At 37.1% G+C, this 22,949-nt stretch overlaps 1 protein-coding gene across 2 annotated transcripts in view; it reads left to right on the forward strand.

The window, feature by feature from the left end:
• zc3h3 (zinc finger CCCH-type containing 3) overlaps positions 1 to 22,949 on the forward strand; it is a 98,566-nt gene that overhangs the window by 41,946 nt on the left and 33,671 nt on the right. For both annotated transcript variants that reach the window (XM_049479577.1, XM_022675858.2), the window contains exon 4: positions 11,055 to 11,193. In XM_049479577.1, the coding sequence (XP_049335534.1) occupies positions 11,055 to 11,193 (139 nt within the window). The remainder of the gene's footprint in view (positions 1 to 11,054; positions 11,194 to 22,949) is intronic.

Consider the following 22,949-nt stretch of genomic DNA (forward strand, 5'->3'; position numbering starts at 1 on the left):
CAAACTGTCATGGATTAAAGGGTTTTATAGCATTGTCCTTTCTTTTTTTTCTTTTTTTCTTTTTTTACAAAATACCTAAGATATTGTTTTTTGTTTAGTAAAATGTCTCAGGAAAATATATATTAATTGACCAAGTTTGCCAGACTTTTGTGCAAGAGGGCAAGTGTTCTAACTAATCTTGTTGGCGACTAAAATAATGAAATGAGACGTCAATCCGTTTCACCGTTTACTTAATTAAAGAACTCCACATATTTACAGTGAGTGCGTTGCTTGAGTTGTCTGCTTCCTTTAACAACAAAAAAATATAGCCCGCCCCCCAACCTTCAGAATCACTGTGTGTGTAACATAACACGCACAATGTCCCATGGGCAATGAAGTCCATTTCAAGTCCATTTCCTATGTATAATCCAAATAAATTGACCAACAGTCTTTTTAATCCAATCATGTATCTGACACATGAACTTTGAATCTTAACATTAACGTATGAATTAACTAACTTATTATAACTAACTTATGTTGTTTTACCCATTCTTTTAAATCATGTGTTCTAAATAAATTCCTTTTCTAACAAATAATTTCTAAACAGCAAGACTGTATATTGCTGGACATTTTTGGAACATGCTAGTTGTAACTTCCTCTGAAATAGTACACTTTTAAATCTGTTTTAACGATTGAATTCTTCTCTTTAGTACATTAAGAATAGTATTGTAACTAAAAAAAAAAATTAAAACATTAGGAACCTTAATTGTTCTATGCTGTCTGGTGCTTCCTGGCTGAGAATCTCTGCGGTTGTTACGGTACACTATGGCATGCTGATGCAAACACTTGGTGTGAGAATGGCAGTCAAGCAGCTGCCCTATAACACGGGCCTCGGGAGCCATATTTAGAATATGAATCAAATTGTGCAACACTGTTGGCATTCAGTTTGTAGTGGGTAGGAAGGAGAGAAAAAAACAAAACAAAACAAAGCTGTCAGGGCTGGGGCCAACTCAAGCTGTCTGAATCTTTGCTCCATAACGTCTGGGTGTGCTATTAAGAAAGTCTCTCTCTGGAGCGTTTCCATACTCTAAGCACATTTGCGTGGTTGTTTTGCTTGTAAGGTTCCGCCCTGCATTGGTAATGTTATTTTGACCAATGCCAGGCGTTGCCGTTTTAGCTGAGGGAATGCTTAATCGCAGTGCTGCTGCCCCAGTGGGAATCAGAAGATGAGTCCCAGGGGGATTGTAGCAGGAGTAGGGGGTCTCTCGCTGTCAATAATAAGATTAATGATGTGACAGAGATGCCAGGGTAAAGAATGGGAGTGCAGTTAGCTGGAATTAGTTGTCAAATTTGGAGAGGGGATCAGAGTAGGCGAGATAACATGGCTTGATAATCCCTAAGCGGATACCTCTTCTGCTGGGTGTCACTGCTGCCCTGTCATAGCTGAGATGGAAGCGAAGGAACGTTTCCGAGCGGTAAGGAGCGGAATGGCAGTAAGTGTTTAAATGGCTTTATCCCTGTTGACTGGGCAAAGAGAGGAGAAAGTTGCCGGTGCCAACTATTAAAAACCTTAGGGGTGGGCGATTAATGTAACGTTATGATATTTAAAGACATCTTCGTGAAGTTTGCTAAGAAGTTGGAGTTCCAAAAGAACAAAATAGGTAATTGACTAGGTTTAATAGGTTTAATTTAAATTAAAGAGCCACAATACTACTACTTTCTGTTATAATACTAATAATAAAACATTGAGTGTCAGCTAATACTGACCTATCAAACAACCAACTTCACGGATAACAGATCAGTTCCACCTCTAAAGCAAATACTAGAGATCAGAAGAACAGAAAATCATTTTCCAGTTTTATGGCAAAAATAATAGCAGATTCACAAATCTATTAACACAGTCATCTCCTCATATCATATAAGCAATAAACAATAATTAAAAATCTTTTTTTTATGTAATATTAAACCATATGTTCTGACGATACCACTGATGTGCTCAGAAAAGCAAAATTTGTAGCATTATTTATTTGCAGTAATAACGTATCAGCATAATGCCTCTCATAATTCACCAGAATATTTGGCAGTTCAGCATTCATTGACATCAAATGAAGAAAATTTGCATACTGCTGCTTTCAGACTAAAACCTCATGTTTTTTTCTAATAAAGCGAGTCAAGTGAAAAGACTTAAAAATGACCAGGATTAAAGTGTGCCAGACAGCACCTATACATAAATCAGGATTTCTGAAATAATATGCACTTAATAAATCTGGGGTTTTGCCTCTATTTGTGCCTATTTGTCCACACTTGGACTTCACACATCTACAAAAAAAAAGATTTTTGCTAAGATCAACTGGTCATGTTAGCAGTTATTTAAAAAGTTCTCCACGCTTTTTTTTTTCAGGCAGTGGTATGGATGAATATGAATTGTTTTAAGGTCTTTTTAGGCCCAATCCTATGTCACCCCTTAGCCAATTGTCCCAGTTATTGTTAGCCTAGGGGGGGTTAGACGAAGGGATAGGGCTTATTAGCTCTTCATACAGAGATTTTTCAGAGACACACTTCAAACCGAGGGGTATGAGAATCACTGGTAAGACGGTGGAACAAACAACCATAGAAATCAACAAATATTAGTATTTTTCTTGTTAAAAGTGACGATTAGGACAATATTCCCATAGTTTAATATGTAGTTTCAATGTTTCATGGCTGAATATTTTACAACAAGCATAAAAAAAGATTACTAGTAGTTTGTCTCAGAAGATAGCTAGCTAGCTAACTTTCCTGTTCCACCTTAAATGGTGCAACAGACAGCAGGGGCTGCAGCATTTAAGGTTGAACAGAAAAAAATAATAAAATGCTAATTAAAGCTGTTTTCAGCTCCAAATCACAGAGGAATTAGGGAATTGACAATAATAATTCATTTCTGCACAACCTCCTGCCCTTTCTGAAGACATACAATAAAGCTTTACGTTAACTAGTTAACCAGCAGCAGCTAGGTTACTGAACTTTAGCGCTCTTGATGTCGTATCAGGTGCTTAGGGAGTTGTCCCAATTCTTAAGGAGAGGATTTCCCCCCTTTCCCCTTGGAACAGAGTTACATTCGAAAAGAAGGGGTATGGGTAAGTGGCAGGGCCATGGGTGAAATGGGATTGGGCCATTACATTATCCATTACCAGATTTAAATGCATTAATAACGTTCTTTTTGTTGGCCTCGGAGAGCTTGATGATACCTCCCTTTATCTCATTAGTAATCAAGATCAAACCAAAATTTCGGCCATTTTTGTACTTTTGTGCATTGATCTAGTGCAAATCAGTTAATAAGTTCATAAAAATGATTTGGATTGTTTTCCTCTTACTTTAGTTTGCTTTTACAAAGAGACAAGTGCAGGTGTGCTTAAATGCATCACAACAAACATGTGGGAACATTCTCTCTGCTTATTGTTCAGACCTGTCATAGGGCGGGAGCAAGAATGTAAATACAGGAAGAGGGTCTAGACTAGTGTTCTAGTCTAGTTCTTAATTTTGTGCAGTTTAACACGGAGCAGCAGGAGAGATGGATTGTGTTTGTTCATAGTTTTCGTAATTATTTGACCAAAATCATCATCATCGTTTAATTATGTTTTGATCATCTGCAGCTGATGTGGTGTATTGTGTAATTGTAATTTTAGGCATTTTACATAGAAATAAATAATACGTGGGGATGTCTCAAATTTCTCTCAATACAGGGGATGTAAAAATAGTATGTGTATCAATATACACTATTCTTAATAAAAGCAAGCTATTAAAAAATTAAGCAACGAAGTTAATTGAGCCTTTTTTCAAGAAAGAATATATATATTGTTTGACTCTTTTTCCACTTACAGAATAAACAGCCTTGCAGCTATAAGTTCCTTCTTTCTGTAGCAGCACCACAGGGACATTACTACCGCCAGCAGAGACCAGGCAGAAAAATAACATGGGAAGCTGTCAGAAAAATGAGTGTGCGTGTGTGACGGAGAGGGATAGATAAAGGTGGGAGCGTGCGACGCTGGCTGAAGCCGGAGTGAGTTGAGTAAATAATCGGCGGTGTGTTTCGGTGCGGGCGCGGGGCTGGGATGTCAGCGGGCGATGGATGAGTCCCCAGGCCTGATTGTAAAGCCCAGCAGGTTGTGTTGGTTGAGTGAGTCTGCACCAAGTGGGGTCTCAATCTTCCCCTTAATAGGCCACTGACAGATCCCTGCCACACACACACTCGCACACACTTACAAGCACACACATAAATAAAAAGGGTCCTGACAGGGACCACTGCCTTGGTTTTGGCACATACCGCTCAACACGGGCCACACATACACACACACTCTCTCTCTCACACACACACACACACACACTACTCCTGCTCATACGCAGTCACAGTTGAAGCGGTATGAGTTTCTGCAGCCGTGTCGTTAAACAGTACGTAAGGTGGAACAGCGTAGTGAAGAACTTGGGAAGGGGTTGAGTGTGTACGGCAGGAGCTCTTTGACAAGCCGAATCCGTCATCCGCCGGGACGCCCAAATAGCTCTGACTGCAATACAGATGAGTGCCGGGTGAAAAAGTGACTTCAAGCCAGCCAAGTAATCCTGCAAGCTCTCACATACACATCCCATAGCAGCTTGTGGATCCATGCTTTCTTCCAGAACACACACAGTCTCTCTCTCTCACACACACACACATACACACACACCATGTGTGTATTCGCTCTGCTCCCTTAAAGTCCAGTCATACACAGCCCAGCTCCAACTATAAATCACACACTCTATAGCACACATAAACACCCATAAGGTCGCCCTTACACAATGCGCACCCACTCTGCTGAGATTTGATCACTGGTAAATGTTTGTGGAAGATGAATTCTCATACTGATACCAAAGTGTGTTGTAGTGACAAATTGAGAGAGGCACAGAGTGTGGAAAGTGAGAAAAAGGAACTGCAAGAGAGTTGGTTGTGAGGAGGTGAGGTAGTAGATGATTTAGTAACAAACTGTGTTAAGGCATTGTAAAGTATAATACTTTCATTGAATACTACAAACCTTTTGTTCTTGTTTTATTTTTTTAGATTTAAATAGTATATTAGAAGATATTTTTATGGCCTATAAACGATGAACAGAAGTTTCCTTCGCTACTGTTGTATCTATAATGCATCTATATTTAACTGGTACAGTTCCAGTTTCCAGCCGTGGAAAGTTACCACTAAAACACTTATGATTACAGTTCTAGGGAAAAAAAAATAATCTTTGATTTTACCAAATTGAAAATCTTTGGAATATAATCTAAAGGAAGATGGATGATCACAACCCATCAAACCAAGCTGAACTGCCTGAATTTTTGCACCAGGAGTGGCAAAAAGTTATCCATAAGCAGTGTGTAAGACTGGTGGAGGAGAAAATGCCAAGATGCATGAAAACTGTGATTAAAAATCAGAATTATTCCACCAAATATTGATTTCTGAACTCTTAAAATGTTATGAATATGAACTTGTTTTCTTTGCATTATTTAAGGTTTGAAAGCTTTGCTGTTTTTTGTTATTTCAGCCATTTCTCATTTTCTGTAAATAAATGCTGTAATTGACAATTGACAATATTTTTATTTGGAATTTGGAAGAAATGTTGTCTGTGGTTTATACAATAAAACAACAATGTTCATTTTACTCAAACATATGCCTATAAATAGCAAAATCAGAAAAACTGATTCAGAAACTGAAGTGCTCTCTTAATTTGTTTTAAAGCTGTATATTAGGAAAACTATGCTAGTTGTAAGCATGGCCTATATGGCTTATTTTATTTAATCTAGTATTTATTATTTTAATCCTCCGGGTCCCATTTATAGACATTAGTTCTCAGCCAGAAGCACTGAGGAGAGTTCTCAGAAGGCAAATAAAATATTTTATTTGGAGTTTGCAGTGTTGTGTCATGATGAAACACCGCAACATTCCTAGAAACATTCTTGTCCATGTTGACATTATTACTGTACTTTAATGCCGCAAATATTTATATCCTACCACCTTCAGACCCATGGATTGGAAAGGGCTCTCGATTGAAGTTGTGGTGCACTATGTGGTAAATGGTGGTTTATCATGCTGCAGGTTACCTTTTGAAAATAAGCAAACTGGCCATAAAGGGATCCACATAGTTAGCAGAAGTACTCCAAATTGGCTGTGGCCTTAAAGCGATGAGTAGGTGGTATTAACTGGCCCAATGTGTGGTAAAAAAATACTCTTAGCCACACTATCCCCACACAACCTGCAGCAGTCTAGACACCGCCTTGCATAGAGTCAGGTTGGGTCCATGTATTCAAACTGTTGGCACCACATTTTGACCCTAACATCTGTATTTTTCCCTATTTTTTTCATCTGCCACATTTTGATTTTTATGAATCCACTGCAGCCTCAGCTTTCTGTTCTTAGCTGACCGAAGAGGATCTTAGCATGCTTCAAGGTTGAATCTCCTGTCCATTCTATGATGCTTTTCTGTTACCATAGTTGTACGGAGTGGCCGTCAGAGGTTGCTTTCACAGCTACCTTGTTTGGTCCAGACTTTCAGACTGCTGAGTTTGGTCTGGACCACAATAGAAGGTGTGAAAGTGCAGTGAATCATGGTCTTGACCAAAGAACCAAAATGTAGGCTTCTGTATCTGCTGTAACTGTAGATTTACCACATTTATAAACAGAAATGAAAGAAATTCAACAGAAATCTGTTACTTTTACACACAATCCCACAGAGAGAGTCTAATTCAGTGCAACACCATAAAAGGCATTCCACAAACCAATCAGTGTCAATTATATTGGGATGCAGCCCATATAGGTTATGAAAACTAATTGGATCAAATGTTTACAATGTAACACACGCATCAGTCAACCTTTGTTCGTCTGGATTTTTAGGAGTAAAAAACACCCAGAGCTACTATAGGTTTTATTCCAGCTTGAACCAGTCTAACCATTCTTTTTTGACCTTTCTTTCCAACTAGGCATTTCAATCTGCAGATCTGCTGCTCTCTGGATGTTTTTTCTTTATTGCACTCTTCTTAGCACACTCTGGAGACTTTTAAATGTAAAAAATTCTTGGAGATCAGCAATTCTACAAATACTCACACCAGCCCGACTGAGACCAACAATGGTACTAGGCTGCCGGCCTATATTTGCATGACTTTATAAATTGCACTGCTGCTACACGGTCAGCTGATTAGATAATTGCCCACTTATATCCCTTTAAGCCATTAAAATACACACAAGAACTGGCAGGATCTGTGACTGAGATGACAGCAAAAAAGGTTACAGTACAGCAGTGCATGATTAGGTTTGTTACTCCACTGTCTATATATGGGAATGAGAGTCATTTTAAAGTCTTTTGGCATCATTTGGCAATCGTTCCTAGAGAAATAAATCTGCAAAAAACCTGCATACTTATTTAATACTTATTTTCTATGAGGATTCTGACTTTTTTTTATTTGGGATTGGTTCAGTCATAAACACAATGGGGTCCATCATTATGAACAAAACTGCAAACAATTGTACGGCATAAAAAACATGAATCATTAATCTGATGTAGACTTTTGTTTTGGATTTTCTCTCTAAAGGAAATTTAAGGAAATTTGTGGGAAGAAAAGCAGCAATCAGCCAGAACATTAGCACTACCACTGACAGGTCGTCAGTCAGGATGTGTGAAAAATATTGATTAAATTTATTTAAAGGATTATATTTTCAGTAGTAAATTATACGATAATGAGGATGTATCATCAGAAAACAGAAAAACAACAGTAATCGGCCCTTTAATCAGGCATTTAAATGGCCTTTTTAAATGGTAAATAAGAGTGTTTTTCTGGGATTAAAAATGTGAATTCAGCTGTAACTGGAAATATCTGCGCAAAACTGTGCTGGACTGAGGTGCACAGCTTTCGACACGCGCGTTTACAAGCATGTGCCCAACCATGTGGATGGAGGCCATGTGGTTACCTCGTTTTTAGCAGTGGGATTTTTCTGGTATAACAGACTTGGTTTAGGCTATTGCAGATAGCAGTGCATAAAGCTAGGTTAGCTAACTATGGATGAAGTTTACGTGAGCCAGGTTATAATGTGCAAACAATAAAAACACTCCAAAGGTATTAATTAGCTGAATAACTTACAGAGTACAGAGTATTGTCTTTGCATGCCATGGTTGATTCAGCCTCCTCAACTTGGCAACCCAAATGAGCTTGACACTCTTACAAGAACCAAAATGTGGTGTTATAGATGGTAGGATGTTGGGGTATTGCCTCAAAGTGTTTCAAAAAAGGGAAGATAAGTGAAGAGTTAACAGGGTCATTTTTGCCCAAGGCTCACTGGTGCTCATGGAGGCACACCTTACAACTTTACAGACTTAATGGATCTGCTGTATTGTAGTCTTGGTTCCAGATACTACAGAACACCATCAAATGTCTAGTGCATTCAATGCCTTAAATGGAGAGATTATGCTGTGGTGGCACAAAGGGGACCCTCTTAATATTAGGCAGGTGGTGCTAATGTTATGGCTGATCAGTGTGAGAGGCTGAGACTCACTGTTTTTAGTATTTTATAGAAGTGAAGTGAGTTAAACTCACTGCGTCTTAGCATGTGAGCATCCATGACTTTGATGAGTAGCAGCAGACTGAGTTTTAACTGACTAAGGGAGCTGATGTTATTTAGATCATGTCGTTAATTGTCTGAGGATCCTACTGACAGTAGCTCATCTTCTTGCCATCGACCAGGTCATTTCAGCTGCTTTTGAGTGTAACCAGTGGTCAGCAGTTCGACCAGTCATTGAGGGTCCGTGCAGTTACATTAGTTGATATATATCGGCCTAAGCCCTGTTTATTGACTATCTTATATATTGGTAAAACGATATTGATAATCAATCAGACTCCCTGTTTCCTTCCTGTGTCATTTTCTGTCCTTTTATTTTATCCTTCATTCTAGAGTTTCTGTTTTTTATCCTTCAGCTTTCCCTTCTGTCTTCACTCATTAGAAAGATAAAGCGTTGTCAGTAGCGAACAGGGAACATAGTTGTGAGAAATGGGGAGCAGAGATGTATGTGAGTGCATGTGAGAATGAGGGAGAGGAAAAAAAAAGTCTAGTTTGTTTGTCCAAAATATTTCATTTTTTGTCTTAATGGAGCAGAATGATTGTTACATGACTGTCCCAAAAGAGTGACTGTCTTTATTTATTTATTTATTTATTTATTTTAACTCCATGATGATGGACTGAAATGCTGTTAGTTATTATGTATGAGTAATATATTCTTTCATTGCTTGCAGTATAATTTTAGTTAGTTGAAATACATTTTATATACAGCTCTGGAAAAATAAATAAGAGACCACTTAAAAATTATTTTCTTTGATTTTACCAAATTAACAACTTTTGAAATATAATAAAGAGGAAGATGGATGATCACAAGCCATCAAACCAAGCTGAACTGCTTGCATTTTTGCACCAGGAGTGGAATAAAGTTATCCAAAAGCAATGTGTAAGACTGGTGGAGGGTAACATGCCAAGATGCATGAAAACTGTGATGGAAAAACCAGGGTTATTCCACCAAATATTGATTTCTGACCTCTTAAAACTGCATCTTTTTGGTTATTTCAGCCATTTCTCATTTTTTGCAAATAAATGTTCTAAATGACAATTTGTTTTTATTTGGAATTTGGGAGAAAACATATACCTACAAATGGCAAAATCAGCAAAACTGATTCAGAAACTGAAGTGGTTGAGTAAAAAAAAAAAACTGCTTGGATTTTTGCACCAGGAGTGGCATAAAATTATCCAAAAGCAGTGTGAAAGACTGATGGAGGAGAAGTGGTCTCTTAATTTAAGGTATTCAGCAGCTGTATTTAAGGTTTCAGCAGTTTATTTCAGGGCCATGTTGGAATAAATCTTGTAGTATTGTTGATATTTTTTTTTTTTGAGGCAAAATTGGCTGGACACCAGTGTAACAATCTGGCAACCCTTGTGGCTTGTCATCAGCTGTCGTTTGCTCAGTAACAAGACTCACAATACACTCTGGTCCACATTCAGCTCATGTAGAATGCTGTGAGATTTGCTATAAATTACACATTATGGGAGTTTATTCCATTTTATGATTCCAACACTTGGAGAAAGTTATAGCCTAAGTACTACCTAATTAGGGCATTTTAACACTTTTAAGGAGAGAAAAAGTGAAATATGGCCAAAAAGCTTCTCTCGTATGTTGTTGAATAACCTTTCCAGGATTTCTTAAGTTGTGTAAGTAATTCCATTCTCCCGCTGACTTGTCTAACATGCTAAATGATATTTGGTGGGAATAAATCTTTGGGGTTTTTAGCGTTGGCGTGAAAAGGCAGCGAGCGAAAAGCCGCCATGCAGAGTCCATCTTTTACTCAGCCTGCATGCACGCATGTCACCTCCGCCCAGCCACTCATAAAGCAGCATGATGGATAAATGAAGAAATAAAGAAATAAATAAAAGCCACACTTATTCTCTCCCTCTGCTCTCTCCCTCCGTCTCTCCTCTGATGGATCTGTGAAATGATATAACGAATGAGACCTAAAGAGAAAGGAGAGGGAGAGAAAGAGGGCGGGGGGGTGCGGGCGAGAGAGAGAGACAGAGGATATGATTTATTAGGCTGATAAAAATTCAGCCTTTGTTATTCCTTCATTTTTACATGTGCAGCTTATTAAGGAGTGCACCTGCCAGTGAAAGGGAGTTTGTCAGTGGGGATGAGCAGCGAGTCGGCAGTCTGTGTGAGTGTTAGTGTGAGAGTGAGTGTGTGGAGCTACTGAATTTCACAGCTTTAGGACCACTCACTGACTCATAGTGGTGCCCATTACTTTGAAACGGTTTGAAAAGTCTAGTACTGATGTTTCTTTTGTTCAGTGAAGGTCAGAGGGCATAAATTTAATGTTTAAAAGAAGACTGACTGTGATACAGATATAAATCAATGCAAATGTATGCATACTAAAACAATTAGCACCAGTGCTGCATCAGAAAAGTTCAAATCAAACTTCACATGTAGGGTAGAAGCTGAAATTTACAGGAGGTTTTTTTTTTTTTTTTTTTTTTTTTTGGTGTTTTACAGGTTTTTCTCCTCTTTCTGGACGGAGTTCAGTTCCACACAGGGTCATCAAAACCCGCTACAAGATTGACACACGCAGAGCTCACCTCCAGCACCACAACCCCGCACTGTCCTACAGAGTCAAGAGAATCCAGTCAGCCAGGTAGACTCACCTGCACACACTCAGGCTAGAGCCCGTGTGATATAAACACTTTCTCAGTATATATTACATCAGTAATGACCATTGTTAAATGGTTAAGTTAAAGTAATGTCTGAACTAATTAATCATTAACACTCGTTAAGACATTTGTAAACATTTTTAAATGTTTATGCTTAAGAATATTGTGAATAATAGTAAATTGAGACATTACTTTGTTAAGACAATTAGTTGTCAGTGTTTTTATTATCCAAAATTAAGGAGCTTAAAAGTCTAAATGTAAAGGATTATTTAAAGGATATTTCGAGTTTTCTAGTATTTAATTCATTTAATCATGTCTGATCTACATAGGCTGATATATGTAAATGTTATTTATTCTAATTGGCTGTCCTGTATTGTCCATTAGTTAAAAAGCAGCCAAAAGGCTGAAACACTCTCTATAATTTTGACGAGAATAGGTAGGGCCAAACTGCTGCATAGGCAGAAATATGTAAATTTATTGTAGAATGTGATCATGTTTGAAATTGTAAAAATATACAATCATGCAATTTAATCCCAATTCTAATATACTATACTGTAGTCCATTTCTGACAACTAAGTACAAAGGGGCTGAACAATGTAACTAATATACAAACTATTTTATATAAAATATAAAAATGACCATATTGTAATAGGTTATTATCTGTGTGTGATTTTAATTCTGAAAAGAATGTGCCTGGGCAGAAATGGCTCGTTTTCCAGAGAGATGACACTCTCACTCCTATAGAATTGCTATAGAATTTTTGTAATTATTTCTCCATCTCAAATAACATAATTCAGTAGGAAGGACCACAGTCAAGGTACAACCATTTCACATTTTGTATTACACTTTTTATTATGTTTAGAATAATAAAAAAAATAGAAAACAAGTTCATATTTATAAAGTTTTAAGAGTTCAGAAATCAATATTTGGAGGAATAACACTGTTTTTTAATCACAGTTTTCATGCATCTTGGCATGTTCTCCTCCACCAGTCTTGCACATTGCTTTTGGATAATTTTATGCCACTCCAGATCAGTAATTACAAAGAAGGACATTTAAATGAAATAAATTGTGTTTAATTTGTTTATATATATATATATATATATATATATATATATATATATATATATATATATATATATATATATATATATATATATATATATATATATACTTAATGTAGAACCTGGACAAACTTAACAGAATTTAGCTTAAGCAGTTTAGCAGTTTTGTTGGTTTTTGTTGCTCTTATTTGATCTATTTTCTTTATCTATAACATGCTATGCTTATTTTTATGTTTGGGTGCGCTTAGAAATTGTGTATCTGCACCTCTTGAAAAAGGTTTTTTTTTTACATTGTAGAGTTTGTTTCAGCAGCCTCTCACCATACGGTATTAATTAACAAACCTATAAAATTTCACATTATTGTATTGTATGTTTTATTTGCATCGTTTCCATGCCCATTTTCCCCTTTCATCACATTTGAAGCACCACTACCTAATTCTTCTAATATAGGTTAAGCTTTTCAGCTTCGTATTCACTAAGCTCGGTTCTGTCATTAAACAAGTTTGTGTGTGTCCGGCTGCCCTCCAGCCCACACGCTATCTTAGTTCACCCAGCCAATTATAGGACTGATTAAAGCCTCTCTGTTGATACACTGCATTTTTAACTGTCCCTCAGAAGCACCATAATAAAACACTAACTAACCGGCTGGCCTTAATAACACTACGAGATATAAGCACCTCATCGCCAGTAATACAGTGACAGGGGGAAGGTGCTGCTCATCATGGTAATCTATTACTCAGACCATAAACATGTTGCTATAATATAGTCCGCGCTCACATGGGAACACACGAGAAGCTTCTTTTAAATGATAGCTTTTAATGGCCAGTGTCTGCCAGTGATGGGTTTATAACACCATTAATGTAGTTCGTGAAGGGATTTAGGGGGTGCAGGGGTGGACATTTGAGGAAAGCGAGTTTGGGGTTAAAAGGAATGAGGTGCTTTGTATATAATCTTATTTTTTATGCTCTCTTGCTCACTTTCTCCCTCTGCTTTTCTGCCTCTTTTTCTCTACACTGCTCTTCTCTAATTTACACTTGTTCTTACAAATTATACGGATTGAGATATCTAAACAATTTGATTGTCACATATATGGTTAAAAATAGTGGCTATTTGAGATAATATATACACATCTCTGGAAAAAAATATAAAGACCGCTTCACTTATTTTATTTATAGGTATATGTTTGAGTAAAATGAACATTGTTGTTTTATTCTATAAACTACAGACAACATTTCTCCCAAATCTCTAATAAAAAATATTGTCATTTAGAGCATTTATTTGCAGAAAATGAGAAATGGCTAAAATAACAAAAAAGATGCAGAGCTTTCAGACCTCAAATAATGCAAAGAAAACAAGTTTATATTCATAAAGTTTTAAGAGTTCAAAAATCAGTATTTGGTGGAATAACCCTGGTTTTTAATCAAATGGCATGTTCACCATTCCTGTACACTGATTTTGGATAACTTTGTCACTCCTGGTTCAAAAGAATCAAGCAGTTCAGATTGGTTTGATGGCTTGTGATCATCCATCTTCCTCATAATTATATTTTTTTTATTTGGAAAAATCAAAGAAACTCATAATTTTTAAGTGGCCTCTAATTTTTACACTACAAATGATTAAGTCAAGTTAAAATTATAAGGCTACCTAGGCTATATATAAGCCTTTTCAGGTTTACTGGTTTACAGGTTTTGTTTAACTTTAGCTTTGTAGCAGTTTAGACGTTTAATAGTTTTAAATCAGCAATATTTAAGAACAGATATTTCTTGTTGCTGGGCTCCCCTCTGCAACCTAGAAGTAAAATTTGAGCATTGAACTAACCTGTGCTTTACAGGACAAGCTGAGAGACATAGTTTCTTAACTGAAAGTGGTCTGAGGCAGTAAAGTAATATTAAAAGATTTTACATTCGGTTTAAGGTTTAACGATTCTGTCAGACATTTTACTGTTCGCTTCACCAGAGTTTTAAAGTGCAGAAGACGGAGATCTCCCTTTTTACAGGTTTATGGCATTTTTTAAATGCTACATAATGTTGTTTTAAAAGTAGTGTTGATAGTATGCTGTCTTAATAGGGAGAGTAGGGTTTCTGTCCTTGACACTGTGGGCTTGCACTTTATAACTTTGGTGGAGCTTTATTACGAAAAATAAATAAATAATGTGTAACCTGTGCCATATTTGTAAATTTCTGTAATATTACCACATTAGGCGACACGATTCTTTCATTTATTTCTCGAAGGGTGAGCTCAAAACATGTAAACATGTTAAAAATGTGTTTTTAAACATTTAAAAATGTATATAGATTTATATAGATTTTTTTTTTTCCTGCAAAATTAAATACAAACCCAGAAACGGTAAAGGCTCTTTGATATTTGGTAGCACAGAAAAGATCCTGAATGAATGAATGAGATTATAATAATAGAAATGGAGCTTTCCTATTGGAGGAGAGTAAAGGTTAAAAGGGTGACTTGTGGGTGATAGCTGTATTTTGATTGGTGACTATGGAAAATCGCATTTGCTTAATGGCATAAATGAGTCAGTCATCCACACGGGTGTAAATATTTTACACCCACTGTTATCTACAGAGAAAAGATTATCTTCCGTAGTAAATCCCCACACACCTCGCAGACTCACTCATGTAGAAAAGAGAAGCTGTGTTCCATGTGCGGCATGTTATGAGCGCTGCCACACTAATCATTTTCTATTTTACACACTTCTGCTCTCATTTCTATCCATTCTTTCATTAGCCTCACTCTCCTCTTTTCGTAAGGGTGCTGTTAGACAGCTTGGTGGATCTGTCAGTACCTAACTGTACTGTACTCTACTGTACTCAGTTTTACAGTTTCCACTCATATAGCTCCATAGGCTGTTATAAACCATATGCTAGAAGTCTGTTATGCAAGAAAATTTTGAAATCTACTTTACCAATTTATTATGGTAAAAACATACCTGTTTCATAGTGAAGGCCAACATTGTTTATGTATATGCCATAATGTTATATTACAGATGATACCTACACAGACTTGGATGTCCTTGCCCTGCTCTCATTATTTACTGTACTTTTAAGTGTAGTAGATAGAAACTATTTACATACTTACAGAAAAGGGAGGAAAGCAAGTTGTGCTGTAATATTGCTGTCTGTGATTAAAAAAGTAAAAAAAGTGTTACCCACCATGAATTGTAGGGCAATCCCAGCAGCTCTGAAATAGCAGTCAAATATTAACATCCAGGGCCGATTCTGGGGTTTAGGGGTGCTGAGCATTTTCAGTAAAATCCCATAATTTGTTTATTTATTTTTATCTTATTCTTTCACTTGAACCTGCTCTTTACTTTGGAAAAACAACCCAGTATCCATTTCTGACTGACTGGCCACACACACACACACAGAAGGACGTATCAGGAGTGGGATATCACCTGTCTCATCATATCTTCATTATTCTGTAACATTAATTAGCTGATGCACACACAGACAGTACTAGTGTAGCACCTTGGCTGTAGCTTTAGCTTAATAATAATTTTAAAAAAAATGCGTCAGACACTAACAGCACCTAGGGCCCTATTTTAGCGATCCATAGGTGAGACATCAATTTGCGCATTACGCAGCTGGATTTAGGGCATGTCTGTGTGTCTTTGGTATCGTGATGGCGCAAAAACCACACTTTGTACAGCCCAAAATGCGCAAAAGGCATGTATTAATTCTCTTTTTTAATCATTAATCATCATAATAGTAAATAACCAATCAGCGATTTACTTGCCTTTCCCTTTAAGAGCCAGGTGTGCTCTGACTTTGGCACGTTGGTATCTTAACAATGCAGCGCTTTGTGCATCTCAGCAGAGGAAACTTACTTGCATGTTCACGCTGAGAAGGTGCGCCAGCAGGTAATATACAGGAACAACAATGTTAATTTATTTAGTATTATGTTTTATTGTTGAGGTCAAAGTCGTGTTTTAGCACTGTAGCGTGTCTGTGTATGTGTGTCTGTTTAGCGAGCGGGGGTATACACATGCTGGGGGGTGTAAGGTAGCAAAGAGCATTGCGGCCTTGGGCAGGGTGTTTAATTATCTACTTTCTAAGATTTCTTTTGTTGTTGTTGTGTTTTTTTTGTTTGTTTGTTTTTTTTTAGCTTATCAGAGACAAACATCTGTTTGAACAATAGATAAAACACCACTTTTTGCTTTTATTTTTTAGGGGTGCTCTGTCTAGTTTCAGTGATACTTGAGTCCCCTAAAAAGAACTAGTGATGACCCTGTCAACATCTATGCAATTTAAGCATTATGAATAGGACCGATTTTGAGATTCCATTGGGTATAATGAAGCATTTTCCTTTATTTCCTTTTCTGATTTCAGACATTGTGCTTTCTTACCTTTCTTCAGTTCAAATTCTTTACACAGGACTGCATTTGTCTGTCGACTCTGGAATGCATCGTGCTTCATTTGTTTAATTCAGATTTTCAGAGACACTGTGCTTGTCTCTGGACTGAGCATTGAGCTCTGGTGACTTATCACTATTCATTTAGCTCCCTGCAATAAATATTGATTCATCAAGGGATTTTCAATTTGAACCACTGTGACGCTGCATGAAATATTACAAGAGAGAGCGAGAGAAAAGCAGTGGGAGCATCCTTGCTTTACAGACTAAATGTTCTTCCTCTGATTGAAGATTTCAGGTTTCTAGTGTTTAGCTAACTCTGATATGCTTACAATCAAGGTACGCTTGTGGAATAATTAGTCATTTTTTGGTCATTTATCTCTGAATTCTGTATATGGTGGATAGTAATTGACTCAGACAGGCGGTTTACCACCCAGTACTTACCACCCACAGCCATTCCTGACCTGTCCCCTATTACCACAGACATTCAGACACGGGGACCGAGCCCTCAGTGCGGTGACCCAGTGTGTGCTGGGTAGAGTGGGAGTGTGCAGTCAGCAGAGCGCGCTGGCCTGTGCTGGGTGATTGAGTGTTTGGGGCGACTGGGAGGGGGAGAAATGGCCCTCGTAAATCGCCAGCCACCACCAGAAAATAGATATAATCTCAACATTAACTACATTAATAGTAGCAGGAGTTGAATTAAGAAAGCCATAAAGCATGGACGCTCTGGCATAAATTACGCAAGCACGCACACGCGCATTCAGAGCCCCTCCCATTCTTCTCTCTGTCTCTCTCTTTCTCTCTCCCTCTCCATATCTGTGTCCCCCTCTCTCTGTTCTCTCTTCTTCACTCTGATTATTTCTGTGCAGCTCACGTCTGTTTCTTTACTGTTCAGTCTTTACATCCTGGACTTTTTCTTAATGGTCTTTGCATTCATAGGTTCATAATAGGGTGGGCTACTCACCACTAGTAATATTAGGTGATGTTGCTACATACAGTATTAATACAGTATACACTCCAGTCGGAGTACCTTAAAATATTATTGCTTGATTGTAATTCTTTGTTTCTAACATAGTTCTTTGGGCCACAAAAACTCGCAAGATTAAAATGGCACAATATTTCTCGCCAGGTGTTAAATGTGTCTCACGAGACTTATGCAGGTATCTAAGAATCTAAAACAAATGTTTAGTCCTTTTTGGGCCGCTAACTGTAGCGTTGGTCTGTTCTAATAAGCTGCACACACACACACACACCTGCCTCTTTGTGTCTGCTGTCTGTAACACATTGTTCACAACATGTCTTTAGCTAATCATGTGATCCGCCGAGCCTCGTTTTCCCACCCACACATGTGGAGGCAACACAGTGAGATTTGGTCATAGGTTGCCAGGACTGTAAATAAAAAAAAACCCTCAGGGGCATTACTGGTTGAGTATAGAACACTCACTGGGGGGATTGTAACAATAGTCTTGGAGTCTAAAGAGACTCATGTGAGATCATACAGGAGGGAAATTGCTCTTCTGTGTTTTACTGCATATGATTAGTCATACCTAATTTATAATTAGAGTAAGACCTAACTAAAATCAACTAAAATATTATTCATTAAAAAAATATTCTGTAGTTAACCTGCAGTTTTCCATTTTGTGAATTTAAGACAAGTAAAATATTTTCAATCATATATTTCAAGTTTATATTGTCAAAATCTTGTCTCGTTCTCATCTTGTGAACCCAATATTGTGTCTTGTCTCGTCTCGTGAGATGAGCATCTCGTCACACCCCTAATTAGATTTCGATATAGAATGTTTGCTGTTGGTGTGCTTTACCAGGAGCGAAAATATAAAATATGAATATATATAATAATAAATCTTAAGAAGGAGTCAGTGAAGAAGTTTTGACCAAATGTTCAAACTGCTTTCTGATTGGTAGTTGCTGCCGTGCATTACTGCTCATTTGCATAAAGTTAAGCAAAGCTCAACTTGATCATGTTGCTGGATTTGTTCACTTCGTATCTCTCATAGTTGCATTGCTGGATACCGCTGGGTGTCGTTGACAGTAAAACAAAACAAAATGAAAATGAATGACTTTTGATCGCTGTGTTGTAAAGATAATGGATGCTGAATGCTTTATTTCATTTTCTTGATACTCCCTGCCTTGTATATAAGATCAGCTCCATCGGGGGCATTTTCTTGCCGTTCAAAGATAGTTATTTACTTCTAAGCACCGGTAATCAGTTTCAGTTATTCATATAAACTTATGGTGGCAGAGGTCTGCATTCTCTTTGACAATATTTTATCTTTAATTTATCAGACAGTGGGCCTATTATGATTACCTTAGACTTTGAGGTATGAGAAAGTTAAACACATACAAGATTCACTTGCTCCAACATATTCTCTTTACACACACACCAAGCCATGTTCAGAGTGTGGGTGGGGTGGCTGACATGGCCGTCATCAGGTTTAGTGCTCCAGTATTGATCAGTAAAGGAAGTGGGAGAAAGTCGGTAATAAACCCAGCATCACTCACTTCTTTTCTCCATCGTCCTCTCATCCGCCCAGGAAAGAATAGGACTACTGTGTATGAGTATCATTCTTTACAGCACTTTTTATTAAGCGTGATAATTAGCAGTGCACAGTATGTATCTAATACAGAAGTGCAAACCTTTTTAAATTGGGCAGTATTTATATGTGAACAGCAGTTCTGTAGGTCTTCTGTAAGTATGCAAGTATGCAACATTTGCCTTTTTTAAAAATATATGGACGTTCCCTTAAGAAATTAATGCTTTAAAGGCAGCTTTTGTGGCTTTAAGATCTCAGTGTACATTTTTGTATTAATTCTGTATCACATTAGTGTACGGATAAAACCTCATACCATTCACACACCCATGCATTTAGACTTGTTGCTGATAACAGTATGGATGGTCCTTTTTTATCTTTGATCCAAACCATATAGCATCAGTTCCTTCCAAAAAATATCTGTAATTATCATTTCTCTGACCACAATACACATTTCCACTGCATGATGGTTCATCCCAGATGCCCCAGATCACAGAGAAGCTAATGCCACTGCTAGACATGGTTAACATAAGACTTCTGTTTAGCTTAGTTTTGTGCTATGCACTAAAATTCTTGATGTTTTATTTGGTTGTTTAATGTTATCATGCACAGTAGAGGAAGAAAAATGTAATTGTAAAATGTAATTTTTTTTTGTAGCAATTCATGATTACAATCACATGTTGATGTAACACGTTTGACATGACATCATTATTTAGGTGTTGGAATGAAGTTGAGCAAAGAAAACTTTAAATATCTTGCCATCCTCGCTGCAATAATATGAAATTCTAAGTAAATGTAAAAGCATTGCATTTTCAGTAAGCATATTCCAGTTTTCCAGCTTTTTTGTCAGTGTTTCATTATCTCTAAATACTGTATTTATTAAACACATTTTTCCTTTTTGCTTAATTGCTTTGAATAACAATGATAAATTACGAGAAAATAATTATTAGGTTGGTTTGCTTTAAGCACAACCAAAACTTTATTTTGAGACAAAGGGGCACAATGATATAGTTGATAGTTAAGCCCCATCATCTCTTCCCTCTTTTCCCTATCTCACTTGTGCTCTGTTTCTCTCTCCTTCCCCTAATTCCACTTGCATCAATTTGCTCGCTATGCTTCCCCTCCAGTTTATTTCTTTATTGAAGCTAATTTCAAATGAGTCCCACCTGCCTCTTCACAGAATAATACTGCTCCTTTAATAGTCTTTAGCACGTTGATAGCACTTGATTCCTCCATTACCTAGTTTGCTTAAAGCGAAGAGCCATTGAAACCCCAGAAATTAGCTAAATGAAGCTAGCTAGCTCATTTCAAGGGTAACTGTTTTTTCCTTTCCTCGGGATGAGCTTACTAATGCTTTCTCTGCAAACAGATAGGTCAGACAAGCATTATTGTGAATGCCCGTGTGGTTTGCGAATTCTTCGCCGTCACCAAAACAAAAGTCACATCGTTAATCACCCTGCCGGAGTGCTGATTCGCTCTCTCCTTCATCTGTGCTCATCCCGCGGTTGAAACGCACTGAGGCACAAACCCTCGCATAGACGGTCATGCAACAAAGCCCCGCTCTGCACAGGCATGTTCAACTCGACTGGATAGGTAGTCTAAACTGTGTGAAATAAATATATATACTATCTAGCACTCATCACACCTTCGAATTAATACTTTTAGCTTAAGTAATTAATTTTTACACTTATAAATTTACAGATAATCCAGTACATATGCAGTTATGTTCACATGTTACGCTATGCAAGTGGTAATGTATGTTTCCACTATGGTCAACTTGCCTGCTCAGAACCTGCCCACAGCACTTTTTAAAAAGGAGCAGGGTAGCTCACATTAAATAATTTTTTAAAAGAATAAGATGGATGTCTGTTTTTGGAGGGACACAGGTGTAAACCATTCAGTCTTGCTGATTGTTTGCTTATCGTGCCCCTAAATGTGCCAGGTAGCAGCTGAAAGAGAGATTTGTGTCTACTGGGAGTGATAGTTTGCTATAATCGCTCTTATTTGGACAGGATGATTTAAAAGAACAAATGGACTAATGTATATTTTGTTTTATCATTTTTGCAGAAAAATATAAATAAATAAAATAAAATACACTTAGTGCATTTTAGCATTTCGTACTGTCCAGGTACCAAATCTAACACAACACTCTATGCGAAAAGGGTTCAGATGATAAAAATGCAATACCGATTCCTTATAGGGCGAGCTCGGGAGCAATAAATACGAATTTTTAAATAATGCTGCTTTAAAGAACCATCTACAAGACTATTATACTTTTAGAGATGATTATTTAACAATTAATTAAGTCAGAATCAAGAAAAGCATTTAGAATTTTCTTGGGAGTTTTTGCAGTTATATTTGAAAACACAGAAAGCTCCCTATTTGGACAACCAATAGAATTGGTAATTATTACAGTTTTAAAACGAACAGACTTCCCATTATACAATAACATCACTGAAGTTTATTTTAATTTACTTGCATACCTCTAACACAGGAAAAAAAAATCCATTTTTTGTGTAAGTAAAAATAATAAAGCTAATTATCAATTCTATGTTGGCTTCCACAAGCTATATGATTTATTACAGCAATACAGACAAGTGCATGGCTCAAATACCATTAAAACTTCTTAGAAATTAATAAGATACTTCCAGATACAAAGAAAATCTCTAGTTATTCTGAAATCTGCATAACTAGTCAGTCCAATAATATTTATATTTTAAAACTTAAACTCTAACTGACAACAAAAATGTAAGTCTAAGAGTACTGAAAACTGAACACTAGGAACTCAAATTTATTTTATTTTGGCACATTTTTCACCACTGCATCAATTAAATAGCCTAAATATATTTTTGACTTCACTTTTTTCAAAATAAAAGCAATTACAAATCTACAAGTTATATATATATATACAGGGTTGGACAATGAAACTGAAACACCTGTCATTTTAGTGTGGGAGGTTTCATGGCTAAATTGGACCAGCCTGGAGGCCAATATTCATTAATTGCACATTGCACCAGTAAGAGCAGAGTGTGAAGGTTCAATTAGCAGGGTAAGAGCACAGTTGTACTCAAAATATTGCAATGCACACAACATTATGGGTGACATACCAGAGTTCAAAAGAGGACAAATAGATGGTGCACGTCTTGCTGGCGCATCTGTGGCCAAGACAGCAAGTCTTTGTGATGTATCAAGAGCCACGGTATCCAGGGTAATGTCAGAATACTACCAAGAAGGACGAACCACATCCAACAGGATTAACTGTGGACGCAAGAGGAAGCTGTCTGAAAAGGATGTTCGGGTGCTAACCCGGATTGTATCCTAAAAACATAAAATCACGGCAGAATTCAATGTGCACCTCAACGCTCCTGTTTCCACCTGAACTGTCCGTTAGGACAATAAAATATTGCAGTCTAAAACAAGGTGTTTCAGTTTCATTGTCCAACCCCTGTGTATATATATATATATATATATATATATATATATACACAAAACAACATGTTTAACTCAACAGCCTCACTTCATGCTGATTGCGATTTGATTGCATCGTCAGAAATGTGATTGGCTGAACATAAAAAAAAAATTTTGATAATTTCGGTTGCCTAATATTCAGTCTAGTTCTCACTTGACATATCCATTTAATTTTCATGTCAAATTAAATCATTTTAGTTTATTATTCGTTTTGAACCCAGATAATGCTGCTTGCCATCAGCACTTGCATCTGTTAGCTGAAGTGTCAGTGCTGGGGAGCTGCGCTCTGGCTACACCG

Source organism: Astyanax mexicanus, chromosome 5 (genome assembly GCF_023375975.1).
Source record: "Astyanax mexicanus isolate ESR-SI-001 chromosome 5, AstMex3_surface, whole genome shotgun sequence".
In the NCBI taxonomy this organism is placed as follows: domain Eukaryota; kingdom Metazoa; phylum Chordata; class Actinopteri; order Characiformes; family Acestrorhamphidae; genus Astyanax; species Astyanax mexicanus.